Source organism: Xenia sp. Carnegie-2017, unplaced genomic scaffold (assembly GCF_021976095.1).
Source record: "Xenia sp. Carnegie-2017 unplaced genomic scaffold, XeniaSp_v1 HiC_scaffold_23, whole genome shotgun sequence".
Lineage (NCBI taxonomy): Eukaryota > Metazoa > Cnidaria > Anthozoa > Malacalcyonacea > Xeniidae > Xenia > Xenia sp. Carnegie-2017.
In genome coordinates this window covers 2,786,937-2,802,846 of record NW_025813486.1, presented here as the reverse complement: position 1 = coordinate 2,802,846, position 15,910 = coordinate 2,786,937, and the positions used below count along the sequence as shown (strand labels likewise).

Here is a 15,910-nt window from a genome sequence, read left to right as displayed (position 1 = left end):
CCTTAATTTACAGCCTATGCTTTAAAAAGGTACTTGCAAAAATTGGTTCAAGTAGGACTTTTCAGTTTTTTATCAAAAAGAAGGCAATAAAATCTTGAACTACGGGGATTAATGAATGGAACCAGTGAAGCTTATAACATACAGTGACATATAACATACCTGAACGTGATGCTTTTTATAAATCTGTGAGTTATGCAGTTTGGGGTGGGTCCTAAGGTCATGATGCACCAATGATTGCTTACGATGCTTTGATGATGGCTAAAGATTCCTGGTTTCAATTGTGTTCTTACTCTATGTTTCATGGTGGAAATTGTGACAGTACAGGAATATTGGCTGCAGCTTGGTGGGGTGGTATTTATGGTATGAAAGGTGTACCCCTTGGAAATTATAGGAACCTGGAATATGGTCATTGGCTTATGGAGCTGGGTAAAAAATTACGAAATGCATCGAAAAAATAAGAAAATGACTTTATGATTTTTATCTAACATAATTTATGTCATACAATTCGGTCATTCAAATATACTTTAGTATATTTGTGAATCCTACAATAAAGTTATAAAAATTACTACTTGGTTATAACATAAAAAAAAATACTTTAAAAATAAAGTCTAAAGGAAAATGTCAGATTCAGGGCATGGGCAGTTTTAAGTTCTACTTAGGATGATTCCTAGGCTGTAGAGTAAGTTTATTGACTAGATATCAATGAAACTATACATAGACAAGGACCATTACATCTTTAGGCTCATTTTACCTCATAAAGTGCATACTGAAATTGTTTTGTTAAGTTTTGTTCACTCGGCAGGTGGAAGCCTTGCTCCTATGGTCTCTGTGTAAAAATAGGCTTAACATAATATGGAAGGCACAATTTTCTTTGAAACACGTAGCTACTAAAGTATAAATCTAAAGCTTTGTCATATTCCCGAGTTTCATAATACATCACACCTAGAATGTTTAAAAGACTTAGCCACATTAAACTGAGTAGTTCCTAACGTTTTTTTTGCGAATTTCCAGAGCTTTTTCGTGAAGCTCTATAGCTTTGTCGTAGTTTCCAATTTTATCAAACACCAAACCAAGATTGTTTAAAGACACAGCGACATCAACATGATTTGGACCTAACGATTGTTTTCGAATTTCCAGAGCTTTTTCGTAAAACTCTATAGCTTTGTCGTAGTTTCCAGTTTTTTCAAACACTATACCAAGATTGTTTAAAGACCCAGCAACATCAACGTGATTTGGACCTAAAGATTGTTTTTGAATTTTCAGAGCTTTTTCATGAAACTCTATAGCTTTGTTGTAGTTTCCAATTTTTTCAAACACCGCACCAAGATTGTTTAAAGACATAGCGACATCAACATGATTTGAACCTAACGATTGTGTTTGAATTTCCAGAGCTTTTTCAAAAAACTCTATAGCTTTGTCGTATTTTCCAGTTTTTTCAAACACTATACCAAGATTGTTTATAGACCCAGCAACATCAACATAATTTGGACCTAACGATTGTTTTCGAATTTCCAGAGCTTTTTGAAAAACTCAAAAGCTTTGTCGTAGTTTCCAGTTGTATGTAACACCACACAAAGATTGTTTAATGACCTAGCGACATCAACATGATTTGGACCTAACGATTGTTTTCGAATTTCCAGAGCTTTTTCGTGAAACTCTATAGCTTTGTCGTAATTTCCAGTTTTATAAAACAGCAAACCAAGATTGTTTAAAGACATAGCGACATCAACATGATTTGGAGGTAACGATTGTTTTTGAATTTCCAGAGCTTTTTCGTGAAACTCTATAGCTTTGTCGTAGTTTCCAGTCTTTACAAACACCAAACCAAGATTGTTTAATGACCCAGCGACATCAACATGATTTGGACCTAACGATTGTTTTTTAATTTCCAGAGCTTTTTTGTAAAACTCTATAGCTTTGTCGTAGTTTCCAGTCTTTAGATACACCGTACCAAGATTGTTTAAAGACGCAGAGACATAAACATGATTTGGACCTAACGATTGTTTTTGAATTTCCAGAGATTTTTCTAAAAACTCTGTAGCTTTGTCGAAGTTTTCAGTTTTATTTAACACCGCACCAAGATTGTTTAAAGACGTAGCGACATCAACATGATTTGGACCTAACGATTGTTTTCGAATTTCCAGAGCTTTTTTGTAAAACTCTATAGCTTTGTCGTAGTTTCCAGTCTTTACAAACACCGTACCAAGATTGTTTAAAGACGCAGCGACATCAACATGATTTGGACCTAACGATTGTTTTTGAATTTCCAGAGATTTTTCTAAAAACTCTATAGCTTTGTCGTAGTTTTCAGTTTTATGTAACACCGCACCAAGATTGTTTAAAGACGCAGCGACATCAACATGATTTGGACCTAACGATTGTTTTCGAATTTCCAGAGCTTTTTTGTAAAACTCTATAGCTTTGTCGTAGTTTCCAGTCTTTACAAACACTGTACCAAGATTGTTGAAAGACGCAGCGACATCAACATGATTTGGACCTAACGATTGTTTTAGAATTTCCAGAGCTTTTCTAAAACTCTATAGCTTTGTCGTAGTTTTCAGTTTTATGTAACACGCACCAAGATTGTTTAAAGACGCAGCGACATCAACATGATTTGGACCTAACGATTGTTTTCGAATTTCCAGAGCTTTTTCGTGAACTCTATAGCTTTGTCGTAGTTTCCAGTTTTATCAAACACCAAACCAAGATTGTTTAAAGACGCAGCGACATCAACATGATTTGGACCTAACGATTGTTTTCGAATTGCCAGAGCTTTTTCATTAAACTCTATCGCTTTTACGTAGTTTCCAGTTTTATCAAACACCATTCCAAGATTGTTTAAAGACGCAGCGACATCAACATGATTTGGACCTAACGATTGTTTTTGAGCTTTTTGTAAAACTCTATAGCTTTGTCGTAGTTTCCAATATTATTATACACACTACCAAGACTGTTTAAAGACCAAGCAACATCAACATGATTTGGACCTAACGATTGTTTTCGAATTTCCAGAGCTTTTTTGAAAAACTCTAAAGCTTTGTCGTAGTTTGCAGTTTTATGTAACACCACACCAAGATTGCTTAAAGAGATAGCGACATCAACATGATTTGGACGTAACGATTGTTTTTGAATTTCCAGAGCTTTTTCGTGAAACTCTATAGCTTTGTCGTAGTTTCCAGTTTTATGTAACACCATACCAAGATTGTTTAATGACCCAGCCACATCAACATGATTTGGACCTAGCGATTGTTTTCGAATTTCCAGAGCTTTTTCGTGAACCTCTATAGCTTTGTCGTAGTTTCCAGTTTTATCAAACACCAAACCAAGATTGTTTAAAGACGCAGCGACATCAACATGATTTGGACCTAACGATTGTTTTCGAATTTCCAGAGCTTTTTCATTAAACTCTATAGCTTTATCGTAGTTTCCAGTTTTATCAAACACCATTCCAAGATTGTTTAAAGACGAAGCGACATCAACATGATTTGGACCTAACGATTTTTTTTGAATTTCCAGAGCTTTTTCGTAAAACTCTATAGCTTTGTCGTAGTTTCCAGTTTCATCAAACACCATTCCAAGATTGCTTAAAGACGCAGCGACATCAACATGATTTGGAGCTAATGATTGTTTTTCAATTTCCAGAGCTTTTTCGTAAAACTCTATAGCTTTGTCGTAGTTTCCAGTTTTATGAAACACCATTCCAAGATTGTTTAAAGACGCAGCGACATCAACATGATTTGGACCTAACGATTGTTTTCGAATTTCAAGTGCTTTTTCGAAAAACACTATAGCTTTGTCGTAGTTTCCAGTTTTAAAAAACAGAATACCAAGATTGTTTAAAGACGCAGCGACATCAACGTGATTTGGACCTAACGATTGTTTTTGAATTTCCAGAGCTTTTTCATGATGATTTTTAGCTTTGCTATATTTCCCGGTGTCTTGGTATAAAACACCGAGGATATTAAAATACCAAGCTTTGTCATAACTAGATTCTTCTGATTTAAATTTATCCAATAGTTCAAGAGCAAGATCGTATTTTCCAAAATGTCTTAATCTGTCAACAAAATATTGGAAAACTTGTAAAGTGTTCATGTTGATTTTTGACTTGTTGGTCTTTAATAATTGAACAATTTTTTCAAGATGTGGCATTAATTTTATTTCGTCGTCTCTCCCTTTAAACATGTAAAGTGCTTTAGATATTTGATCAACGTTAGTTTCCATTTCATAATCTTCATTTGAATCTTCTGATTGATAAACAACAATTGCTTTGTGAACAATGCGATGTAGACTAATGTCATTATTTTCTGAATGCAAGAACAACGAGCATTCGTCTAAACAAAGACATATATCTTCCTCAGCTTGTTTGGGATCACTTTTTTGAACATAATAAACCATAATTTCTCGTGGTAAAGGATCAAATGATATCATAGAAAAAAAGCTAATAGCCAGTGCCAATATTGACGATTCTTCTGCACTTTGTTTGACAGCTAAAAGTGAAGCTTGTAACATACTTCTAGGATATACCGAGTTAAATTTAACAAAAATGGCGTCCATGTTTTCTTCTTCTTCTGAAGATATTTTCTTTAAATATTGTCTCCAAGTAAATGAGCAGTTTTCTTTGTTTACAAGACTGACATAATAACCAGTAGCAGCCAAAGCCAGCGGTTGACGATCTAATGCGTGCGATACTTCATTCAACAATTGATCATCAGTATTTTCATCTTTAGTGTAAGAATTCAACAATTGACAACATTCTCTGTCATTTAATCCTTTACTGATAGAAATACGTTTGCTGGACAACTCATCGTGAGGTACAGCATCTGTATTCTGAACAGTTATTATTAGTTGTCCATTTTTCCACATGTGATCACCTACTTGTGGTAGTAACGAAGAAATTTCGCTCAGTTGCACAACGTTGTCGACAATTATCAACCAATTTTGCCAGAATTTCAATCGAGCAGACACTAACGAGCGAAGGTTCTTGATTTTCTCTTTGGCGGACGAATTTTCATCTTTAAATTTTTCAACCATATACTTGTTACAGTTTAAGCGGTCTCCAAGGTCACAGTAAGATTTTAAAAGAGATTCCACATTCTTCCCATCGAGAGTCATTACAAACGAAGTTTTATTTTTCCAATCACACGATATTTTTTCACAAACCTGTCTCGCCAGTTGAGATTTACCACTGCCAGGATTACCAGTGATGTAGAAATATGTCAGTTCGTTATTGTTGTCATTCCTTAATTTTTCAAGATCGTTTATGATTTTATCTTGTAATTCAGTGCGTTCAACAAAAAAATGATTGGGTTTTGAAGGAAGCACTTGGAACGAATTAAAACTGTTACGATGATTTTTTATTTTATTGATTTCATCGAGGGAAAATTTCAAATCTTGAAATGATTTTTCAATTATATTGACTATATCATCAAAATCATCATCTGAGTATTCGCTTTCATGCCAATGTGCTTCTTTGTTTCTTTCAACACGAAGTGCATCAACAGCATCCTTTGTTTTTATCAAGATGTCCCAATCGATTTTGAAAAAAGTATAGCATTGAATAATGTTGTGCAGTCCCATTTACTTGTGTCTCCCTCCTGATATTTTAATTGTAGGTTTTTATCCAACCTCCTACCCGATTCTAAAGTGCAAAATATTTTGCCACTATTTTTGGTATCATCCCATTCTCCATGTGTTGATGTGTAACGAGAGTTCCACTCTTTGATGAAAAATTGAGCAAGTTCCGTTTGTACCACATTAATTACTCTTCTGATGTAAAAAAGATTTCTGCTTTCTCTTGATTCCATCTAAAAAAGAATATGATGTATAAACAAGACAGTTAAAATCATCAATTTTGAAATTTCGACCTACATCATATATCACTCTTCGTTAAAGTCGAGGATTTACATGATGAAATCGAACTTATTTATTCGTTTATAAATTCAACTTCACCAAAAGCATGCTATTAATACAAATTTAGACATAGACAACTACTAAGTGGCAGAGATAATGCTACAGCTTTTGCCAATTACAGCAGCTTTTCAACAAAACATTAAAAGCAACATGATATTCCACTGGATAGTACATGTGACGTGTTACAAGACAGACATTGCGAGTGTTAGATTTTTATGTCTTTGGATCGTCGATGTCAAATGTCGTTTGTAATGGCGAAAATCCAAGTTAGAAATGCTAGAGATACCTCTGTACTTGACGGTAATTCTATACATCAGTTGATTGTTACTTGACAAGTTAATTCACACTTTATCTTACATACCTTAACTGACATGCGTGCCATTCAAAATTAGACTATTTAATTTAACGTGCTTTGTAGGAATTGAAACAGCAAAGAAAAAGCGCCCATCTCAAAATACTAGCATTTCTAATATGTCTGGTGAATGTTGATCAAAGTGGACTTAGTAAAGAAAAAAGCTGTATGGTTTAAAAAGTGAGAGGGGAAATAGTTCCTTCGGCAAAAAGTGAAGAGGGGACTTGTTTCTAGAGATAATTTACAATATTAAAATAACTTTGTCTTGAATTGACAAGGTGCTACGAATTTATTTTACATATCCTTGTTACTAGCACATGTTGGAAAATAAACCATCATAATAATCCAGGTCGCGTGACGTGAAGTAAAATTGATTTCTGTTAACCAATGGGATAATAGGCCAGGACTTGTTAAGAAAACTTTCATTTTTTTTAAGCGTAATCTAGTTGACTGTCGTAGCGAACTGTGATACATTATGTTCTTTAAACCTAGGACACTTTGCGTTGTAAATTCAGATTCGGGGAGGCAGGTAACTTGCGAAACACAAAATCTTTTGCCTCTAGAATTCGACATAAATTTTGAAAGCAAAACATGCAAAGATGCAAAACGTTAAAGGAATGTTACAGAATAATGCAGATCTAATACTAAATACCAAAAGATGAAAAGACTGACGCTGCTCATTGATCATTTAGGGTAAAAGGAGAAAAAAGTACAGCAAAACAAAACTGAACACCAGCATTCTTATAAATAAATATGTCAGTAATGAGGATATTTTGCATATTATTGTCTACAAAAAAAAGAACAATTTAATCTGTTATTTCCGCTACGAAGGAAAAAAGTCAGCACATTGTGCCATAAAAGATTATCAAGAAAATATTGATTTGGTGTCATTTATCACAAATAAAAAAGAATAGATTTATTTGGATAATTGATTCTGGTGCCACTTAGCATATGACGTTTGAAAATGACTATTTATCGGACTATGAAGAGTTAAGAAAGCCAACGAAAGTAATTAATGGAGATGAACGTTTAATATTGATTTATGGGAAAGGAACTTATCTCGTGGCCGTTGATTTATATAAGTCACATTAACGTATCGTAATCTGGGGCAATGTGCAACATTTCCCATTGAAAATGAAATATGTGAGCCGTTAAACGAAGCTTAAGCTTAAAAGTCAGTCAATGGCTTCTTCGTGATGTATTTTATGTAAGAAAAGTAAAATTTAACACATTTTTTTGAAACGGAGAATTCATGGCGGCCGTCAAATGAAGACACTTTGCAAGCAAATTTTAATTGGTTCGACAAAGTTCTGTTTGGTTAACAGGTATTTTGAATAATTTTGTTTAATATAGGGGGGGATCAGTTGCGTTCTAGGAACACTCCAGGGGGGCAGTCAGCTACTACTGAAAATGACCCCCAAATATATACACTTTAAAAAGGGGGTTAAAGCCTAAGCCGAGAACCTAACGTGGGAGTCGTGTTTTAGGAATCCGGGGGTAAATGCTCCCAGGGAAAATTCTTTATTAAGAAGCTCTAAAATGCAATTTCGTGGACTTTAAGGAGTGAAATCATTCTAACCGTATAAGGCCAAATGCGTTTCTCCAATACAATTTGAAAATTTGACGCACTTATTCATTACAGCGCCTCCTAAAAATCAACATCTGAGGGAGCCACGGATCCAGCCCCGTATAGCACGTCACTGAGAGGATGTTGTTGATTTAGCGTGGATGTTGTTGCTTGAACTGAATTATCGTTTTATTAAAAATGTCTTTGACAACATTTATATTTAAGATTTTAAATACAGTACTACCTTGGGAAAATGAGACTGTCGCCATATTTAGTAATGATCATAAGATACTATGTGTCTAGCGTACCTTAATGTGTTTTTTTCGTGTATGTTGTAAATTTGAAGGGACTATAAGCCAATGAAAATATTTCCTCAAATAGGTTTAATTCTTTGTTTCAAAATTGACTGCACCATAATGGAATATGTATTTGAAATCTAATTGTCGGAACTTATGTAAATAACTAATTGATAATTGTTACTAGGAATTTATGGAAGAACGGGAATAGGAACTTATGTTAATACTTTATTAGTTGTGACACGTTGAAAGTCAGGGTTCTTCTGACGCTGTGAATGTAAAAGCATGACATGTTTAAGATTATCTGTGATGTGCAATAGTTATATTGAGTAAAATTGAGAATTGTGTGTCGACTGCGCATACAGTAGGATAGTATACAGTCCCAAAAACGAATCGGCAGACGTATAACTGCTTTGTGCTAACGTGCAAAGGAGAAAATTGCTACACGTGGCTCTTCAAGTCGGAGATATTTTAGTTGGAGATCTATATGGAAATTCAAGTTTGTTAGTTCAATAGCAGAGTGGATGAATTAATGAGAAAGTAACGGGTGCGCGCAGGACATAGAAGATCAGCGAGGAAAAGTGCTAATAAATTAAAAGAGAAAATAAGAGAAACTGACGGCGAGATCGATAGAAACGAACTGAGACAACTACGAGATGGATTGAACGACAAAATCGCAACATTGAAAATCCTTAATGACGCGATTATCGATATGCTGAGCAAAAGTAATGAGGAAAATGCAGAAGAAGAATTGGGAAAAGAAATTGAAGTTACGGGCGAGATACGTGCAGAATTCAAGCAAGCAATTATGGATGTGAGCGACATCGTCAAGGAGTCTAATGTCACAGTTGAAACGGCAACAACGGCATTAAATGGCACGCTAAACAGCAGTTTGAGTAGTGAGACGCGCAGAGTTATAAGAGCAAAACTCCTAAATGTGGAAGTAAAGAAATTTAGCGGAGGGCTGCAAGAATGGCAAGAGTTTTTGGATTCGTTTGATAGTGCAGTGAATAACAATGACGGATTGGCTGACGTAGACAAATTTGCATATTTAAGGATTCATTACCCGAGCCTGCAAGATCGACAATATCGGGATTTCCCCTAACTTCAGAGAACTATCACGAAGCTGTAGGATTGTTAAAACGAAGATACGGGAAAAAGAACGTGATCAAGAAAGCGCATATCCAGGATTTAATGAATGTAAAACCCGTAACCGACGAAAGAGACATCGACAAGTTTCGGCAGTTATACGACACCTGCGAAACAAGCTACCGGAATTTAAAGGCCTTAGGAGTGGACGAAGCCGTTTATTCTTCAATTCTAATACCGGAAGTCAATGCGAAGTAGCCTGACGCTTTTCCATTGACAATAACAAGAGATTCGATTTCACGGAAATGGTCTATGAAAGATGCGTTAAACGCAATTCTTAAAAAGTTGGAGTTTCGAGAAGCTCACACATTGATCGGCGAGAAAACCAAAAGATAGGATGGGGAGAAACAACGAGAAAAGTCGCGACAAAGACATATGGGGTCAACATCAACACTGCACGCGAAGCCTGAGAGTTGCAACTAGGTGTCAAGGAACGGTAAAGCGAAAAGAAAATGCGTTTATTGTCTCGGGGAACACAGAGGAATGTAAGAAAATAACCACTGTAACTGAGAGAAAACAACTCATTCGTAAGTACGGAAGACGTTTTATTTGCTTGAAGAAAGGACATGTCAGTAAGAATAGTAATGATAAATGTAATGCATGTGGGAAGGCACACCATAGGTCAACTGTGAAACCAATGGGATTCTTACAGGTCATATTTAAACCAACCATTCTTTTCTGGGATCTCATTGTAGGATAGCATTACAGACAGCACAGGCTTTTATTATAGGAGATAAGGGACGTGTTAGGGTCAGAGTGTTATTTGATTCAAGAAGTCACAAGTCATTTGTGAATAGAAAGATTATACAGGGAGCAGGTATTCAGGCTAGTAGGAAATAATGGATAGAAATCAAGCCTTTTTCTTAAGAGAAGGCTAAAGGTAAGTTGCGAGAGTTGTCAGTTACAAAGGGAGAGAGTGTAAGCATCGAGGCATATAGTGTAGACTGTATATCTCAAATTAGGAATGAACATGTAAAGTTAAGAAAGATGGATTATTCACATTTAAAGGGTCTGTGGTTTTCAGATGTTTGCAAGGATAAGGAAGTTTTAGATATTGAAGTTCTGATTGGAGCAGATTATCATTGGTGGTTTCAGGAAGGCAATGTTGTTTTGGGGCAGGTAGATGAGCCAGTTTCTGTGTTTGCTAAGTTAGGTTGGGTGTTGTCCGGCCTCATGAAAGCGAGAATTGATTTGGATAACATGCACACTCAAGTAAACTTCATTGCGCATGAAAGTTCAGGAAGTTTAAGTTTAGATAAGAACTTCAACCGTTTGTGGGATTTTGAAACTTTAGGAATAGCAGATGAATATGAAGTTCATAAATCTTTAAGGGATTCTATTATGTTTAATGGTAACTAATACAGTGCCATATTGCCTTGGAAAGAAGGACATAGTTTAGATTACACAAATTACAGCATAAGCTTAAGAAGATTAAAGGTCAGTTAGTACAGCTGAAAAGGTAACCAGAAATGGTAACCAGAAGGTAACCAGAAGAGTATGATAAGACAATCATAGATCAATTGAGGAAGGGTATTATAGAACCAGTGATAGAACTGGAGCAAGCTAATAAAATACATTATTTATCGCATCATGCAGTTATTCGCAGGGAAGCAAAACAACTCAGATAAGAGTTGTTTATGATGCATCGTGTAAAGAGTCACCCAAGGCTTCCTCGCTCAATGACTTCTTGCATGTGGGACCCAAATCAGCACCATTGCTCTTTCATGTTTTGATAAAGTTTAGAGAGAAGAGAGTCGCTTTAGTGGCAGATATTGAAAACGCATTTTTGAATATAGAATTTGATACTTTGGACAGGGACTGCCTAAGATTTTTATGGATTGATGACATAAACATCGAGAGAGTGAAACCTGTAGAATACCGATTTTGTAGAGTAGTGTTTGGGGTTAACTGCTCTCCATTTTTGTTGAATGTAACTCTGCAGTATCATTTAGACTTATTCATAGAGATAGACAAGGAATGTGTTAAAAAATTCAGAGATAGCTTTTATGTCGATTATCCTGTGTCTGAAGAAAAATCCAAGAAAAAAGTAATAAGGTTGTATGAGTCAGTAAGTGAGCGATTGGCTGCGGGAGGATTAAGGCTTATGAAATGGCGATGAGAATGTTTTGAAAGAAATAGAAACAAGAGAAAGAAGAATTTTAGAGGAAAGAAGGGCAGAATTTAGTAATTCGAAGTGGTTAATTAGCAAACTTATGCCAAAGCATCAGTTGGAGAAAATAGTATCAGTGGAAGTTTTGAGAAAGTACTAAGATTGGGATGGGAGTGTACAAGTCCAATCACTTTGTAATTAGCCTCTGGAAATTGGCTGAAAGAGCAAAGGCAATCATCCCAAGTAAACAAAATATACTAAGTATACTTGCAGGATTATTCGATCCCTTAGTTATTATAAGTCCAGTTGTAGTTTGTGCTAAGTTATTGTTTCAGGAGCTGTGTATTGAGAAAGCTGAATGAGATAATGAGCTGGAAGGTGACAAGAAAAACGTTGGGAGAGATGGATAGTAGATTTAGAGAGAGTCAGGGATTTAGTTGTGGCGAGATGTGTGAATGGTAATTTACTTGGTAAGGTAAAGTGTTACTTGCATGGGTACGCAGATGCCAGCCAAAAGGCATGCTGTGCGATCGTATATTTTGTGACAGAGATAAATGGTGCCTACCACGTAGAGTTGCTTACGTCGAAAACAAGGATAGTGCCAATAAAGTTGCAGACAATTCCCACACTATTAGTGATGTCAGCTAGAATATTAGCACAGTTGGTGGACACAGTGAAGTTGGCCATAGAAGGTTACGTTCAATTTAATGGTACATACTGTTGGTTGGACAGTATGACTGCATTGAGCTGGATGGGTAATAGGGGAGAATGGAAAAAGTTTGTGCGCCATAGAGTTAAGGAGATTTTAAGATTGAGCAGGAAGGATAATTGGAAACACTGTCCTGGTGTAGACAACCCTGCGGACTTAGGTTCATGGGGGTTTATGGCATTACAATTCAAGGAAAGTAAACTTTGGTGGAAGGAACCGAAGTAGTTGTCAGGTCCCCAGTGTGATTGGCCAATGCCAAAAGAGGTTAAAACTTCAGAAGAAAGTCTTGGGGAAGCCGGAAGACAGTATTGGCTAACACACAAGTGGTTGATAAAGATTGTGTGATGAAATTTGCCAAATTTAGTCAAATTAAAGTACGCATCGCATTATTTTCCTGCTGTGTTACAAGAACAATTTGTCTTGATTTAGTTGATAGTTTAAGTGCACGTTGTTTTTTGAATAGCATGCGAAGATTTACTGCTAAATTGGAAGCAGCCTCGCTAATTGTTTCGGACAAAGCCAAAATATTTAAAGCAACTGAGAAAGCATTGAAGGGAAATTATCGAAGTAAGGAGGTAAAATTATGATTGGAAGACAATCAGTTAATATGGAACTTTAATTTGGCGAGGACAATCTGGTGGGGTGGATTTTTTGAAAGAATGGCAGCATTGGTGAAAGGCTGTCTGAGGAAGGTGTTGGGTAACGCTAAATTGAACAAGGAAGAATTGTTAACAATATTAGTTGAGGTACAAGGTACGTTAAACTCTTGACTATTGACTATGTATATGAAGATGAAGTGAATGTAGATGTACTGACTCCTGCGCATCTTATGTTTGGAAGAGGATAAATATCTATTCCAGACGAAAGAACTCAGCATACTATTAACGACGTATTTAGCGAAATTGAGAAAGCATTTTTGGTCCAGGTGAAGGAAGGAATGCTTAACAAGTTGGAGGTAGTGTCATAAGAATGGAAAAGTTAAGGTAGTTTGTGTCCGAAAGTAGGTGATGTGGTTCTTGTGTTTGAGAAAATTTTGAAAGGAGGATTTTGGAAAATAGCAAGAATCGAGAGTTTGATCAAGGGAAAAGATAATATAGTTAGAGGAGCGGAAGTTAAAGTTGTTAGCAAGGGAAAGCCACTGCACATAAGCAGGCCTCTTCAGAAACTGTATCCACTAAAGATGGATGCAAAGGTACGTAAAGAAAATTCAGCGTCCTACATGTAGAAAATACAATCATGCTATTCTTCCCCATACTTTTGAACAGGTTTCACAGTTACCTATCATGCAGCTTATGGTCAATAGTTAAAAGTTTGTATATCAACTTTGATATGATTTCTCATGCATGTTTATTCATACTTTATCTAGATTATTCTTTAGCTAATTTTTAGGTCGGCTAATGTAGATATAAATCTCGCTTTATTTTTGTAAAATTACCTTTGTTTTAGAAGTAAGACTTCATATCTGTCGATCTCGTCGTCCAAATTAAGCTTGCTTTACTTCTTTATATGTCACATACCTAACAAAAGATGAGAGATTTAATATAAAGAACGAAGATGAAGAGTAAGACAGGATCTCCTTAAATTTTATAAAACGTTAATGACATCTCTGTAGAACATTCAAATTCTATATCTACGTGTACATCACTACTAAAACAATTGTTATTGAAATAAAAATACATAAATAAGAATCATACAGAGTACATAATAACATTGAAATGAGTCAAATTCCAAAGGACTACTTTAAATAATATAAAGTTTAACAAGTTTAAATTCAGGAATAAAGGATCACCTTTCTAAAATAGGATTTGAATGTCAATGCATGATTAAGACACAATTTTTTAAAACTTTAAATCGATTTTTCACTTAGCTAATCATACATTCCATACATGTATATTATTGCAAAAGTCAGTTCATATAATATAAAGACCTTTGTTATGGAATAACCCATTGTAAATTATCAGTAAAGGATGCAATGGAATAACCCATTGTAAATTATCCAGTAAAGAATGCAATGAAAGTAAACTTTAACACTGTTAAACTAACATATGATCTAAAGTATAGTTTTGAAAGCTCTGTGTTGCATAAATCAACATTTTAAAAATAGATTCGGTCGAGTTCTTCCTCTGTGTGTAAATACATTCTTCCTGTGTTTAACTTTTGCTTATTTTTCAAATTTTCTTATTTCTAAAAGAAATGGTTTGTTGTATACAACTATCAACATTTTGCTAGACACACAGAGATTAGTCAAAAGTGGCGTCGGCAAAAATGGAGGTGATGCATGATTGGACATGCTATCCTCCCTACATAAATTTTAACATATTCCCATTTTTCCACAAACAAGTATGCTATTTCACTCTCATACCTTTGAAAAGGTTTTGCTTTCCTTTACCATGCAGCTTATTGTCAATAGTTAGAAAGTTGGTATATCAATTTAGATATGATTTCTCATGCATGTTTAGTCATACTTATCGAGATGCTGCTTTAGCTAAGTTGTTATGTAAAGTTAGTAATATAGTTTCATAATCTCGCTTTACTTTCGACAAATTACCCACGTTTTAGAAATAAGACTTCATACATGACGACCGTGTAGACATAATTATGTTTGCTTTAGTTTTTACATGTCACATATCTCACAAATAGAGATTTAATATAAATAACGCAACCACATACATATCAGTTTAAAAATGATGATCATATTTCATACCTTTTTGTTAAATCAATCTTTTATCCATGTAAGTTTTGTTACATAAACACATTTAAATAGTGAACGAAGATGAAGAGTGAGTCAGGATCTCCTTCAACAAACAGTGTTATAAAACGTTAATGACGTCTATGTGGAACATTCTAGTTCTATAACTAAGTATACATCACTGACTAAAAACAATTGTTATAGAAATAAAAATACATAAATAAGAACCTCATGCAGAGTACATAATGACATTGACATTAGTCAAATTCCAAAGGACTACTGCTAAGTTTTATAAAGTTTCATAATTTTTACTTCAGGAATAGAGAATCATCTATCTAAGACAGGATTTGAATGCCAATGATTAATGCACGATTTTCGCAAGTGTGAATGGATTTTTTTCCTTCATTAATCAAAAATTCCATACATGTATATTCTTGCGTAAGTCAGTTCTTATTTTTAAAGACCTTTGTTATTAAATAAACCAAAATTATGAAACATGGAAAACATCAATTGCACGCAATTATAATTACTTATGATCAATAAAGACACTGTGGATACAACAATAAAGGTTGCAATGAAAATAAACCTTAAAATTAATCAAACATGATCAAAGTATAAATTTAAAAGCTCACTGTGTTGCATAAATCAACATTTCCAAAAATAGATTTGGTTGCGTCTTTTTCTGTGTAAATACATTCTTCCTGTGTTCAACATTTGCTTATTTTACAAATGTTCTTACTTTTAAAATGAATGGTTTTCTTATTACAATTAACAACATTTTGTTAGACACACAGCGATTAGTCAAAAGTGGCGTCGGCAAAAATGGAGGTGATGCATGATTGGACATGCCATCCTCCCTACATAAATTTTAACATATTCTATTTTTCCATAGACAAATATGCTATTTAACTCTCCCATACCTTTGAAAAGGTTTTGCTTTCCTTTACCATGCAGCTTATTGTGAATAATTAGAAAGTTGGTATATGAATTTAGATATGATTTCTCATGCATATTTAGTCATACTTTATCGAGATGTTGCTTTAGCTAATTTGTTATGTAAAGTTAGTAATATAGTTTCATAATCTCGATTTACTTTTGACAAATTACCACGTTTTAGAAATAAGACTT

General features: G+C 34.8%; 1 protein-coding gene and 1 pseudogene across 1 annotated transcript; one reads left to right on the top strand and one right to left on the bottom strand.

Annotated features, from left to right (window-relative positions):
• Positions 1 to 474: 474 nt before the first annotated feature.
• Positions 475 to 14,835, bottom strand: LOC124448034 (annotated as a pseudogene).
• Positions 6,162 to 9,472, top strand: LOC124448033. The gene is made up of 3 exons (XM_046999045.1): positions 6,162 to 6,210; positions 8,683 to 9,131; positions 9,182 to 9,472. Exons 1-3 carry the CDS (start codon positions 6,162 to 6,164, stop codon positions 9,470 to 9,472), a joined length of 789 nt encoding a protein of 262 aa, XP_046855001.1.
• Positions 14,836 to 15,910: the final 1,075 nt, after the last annotated feature.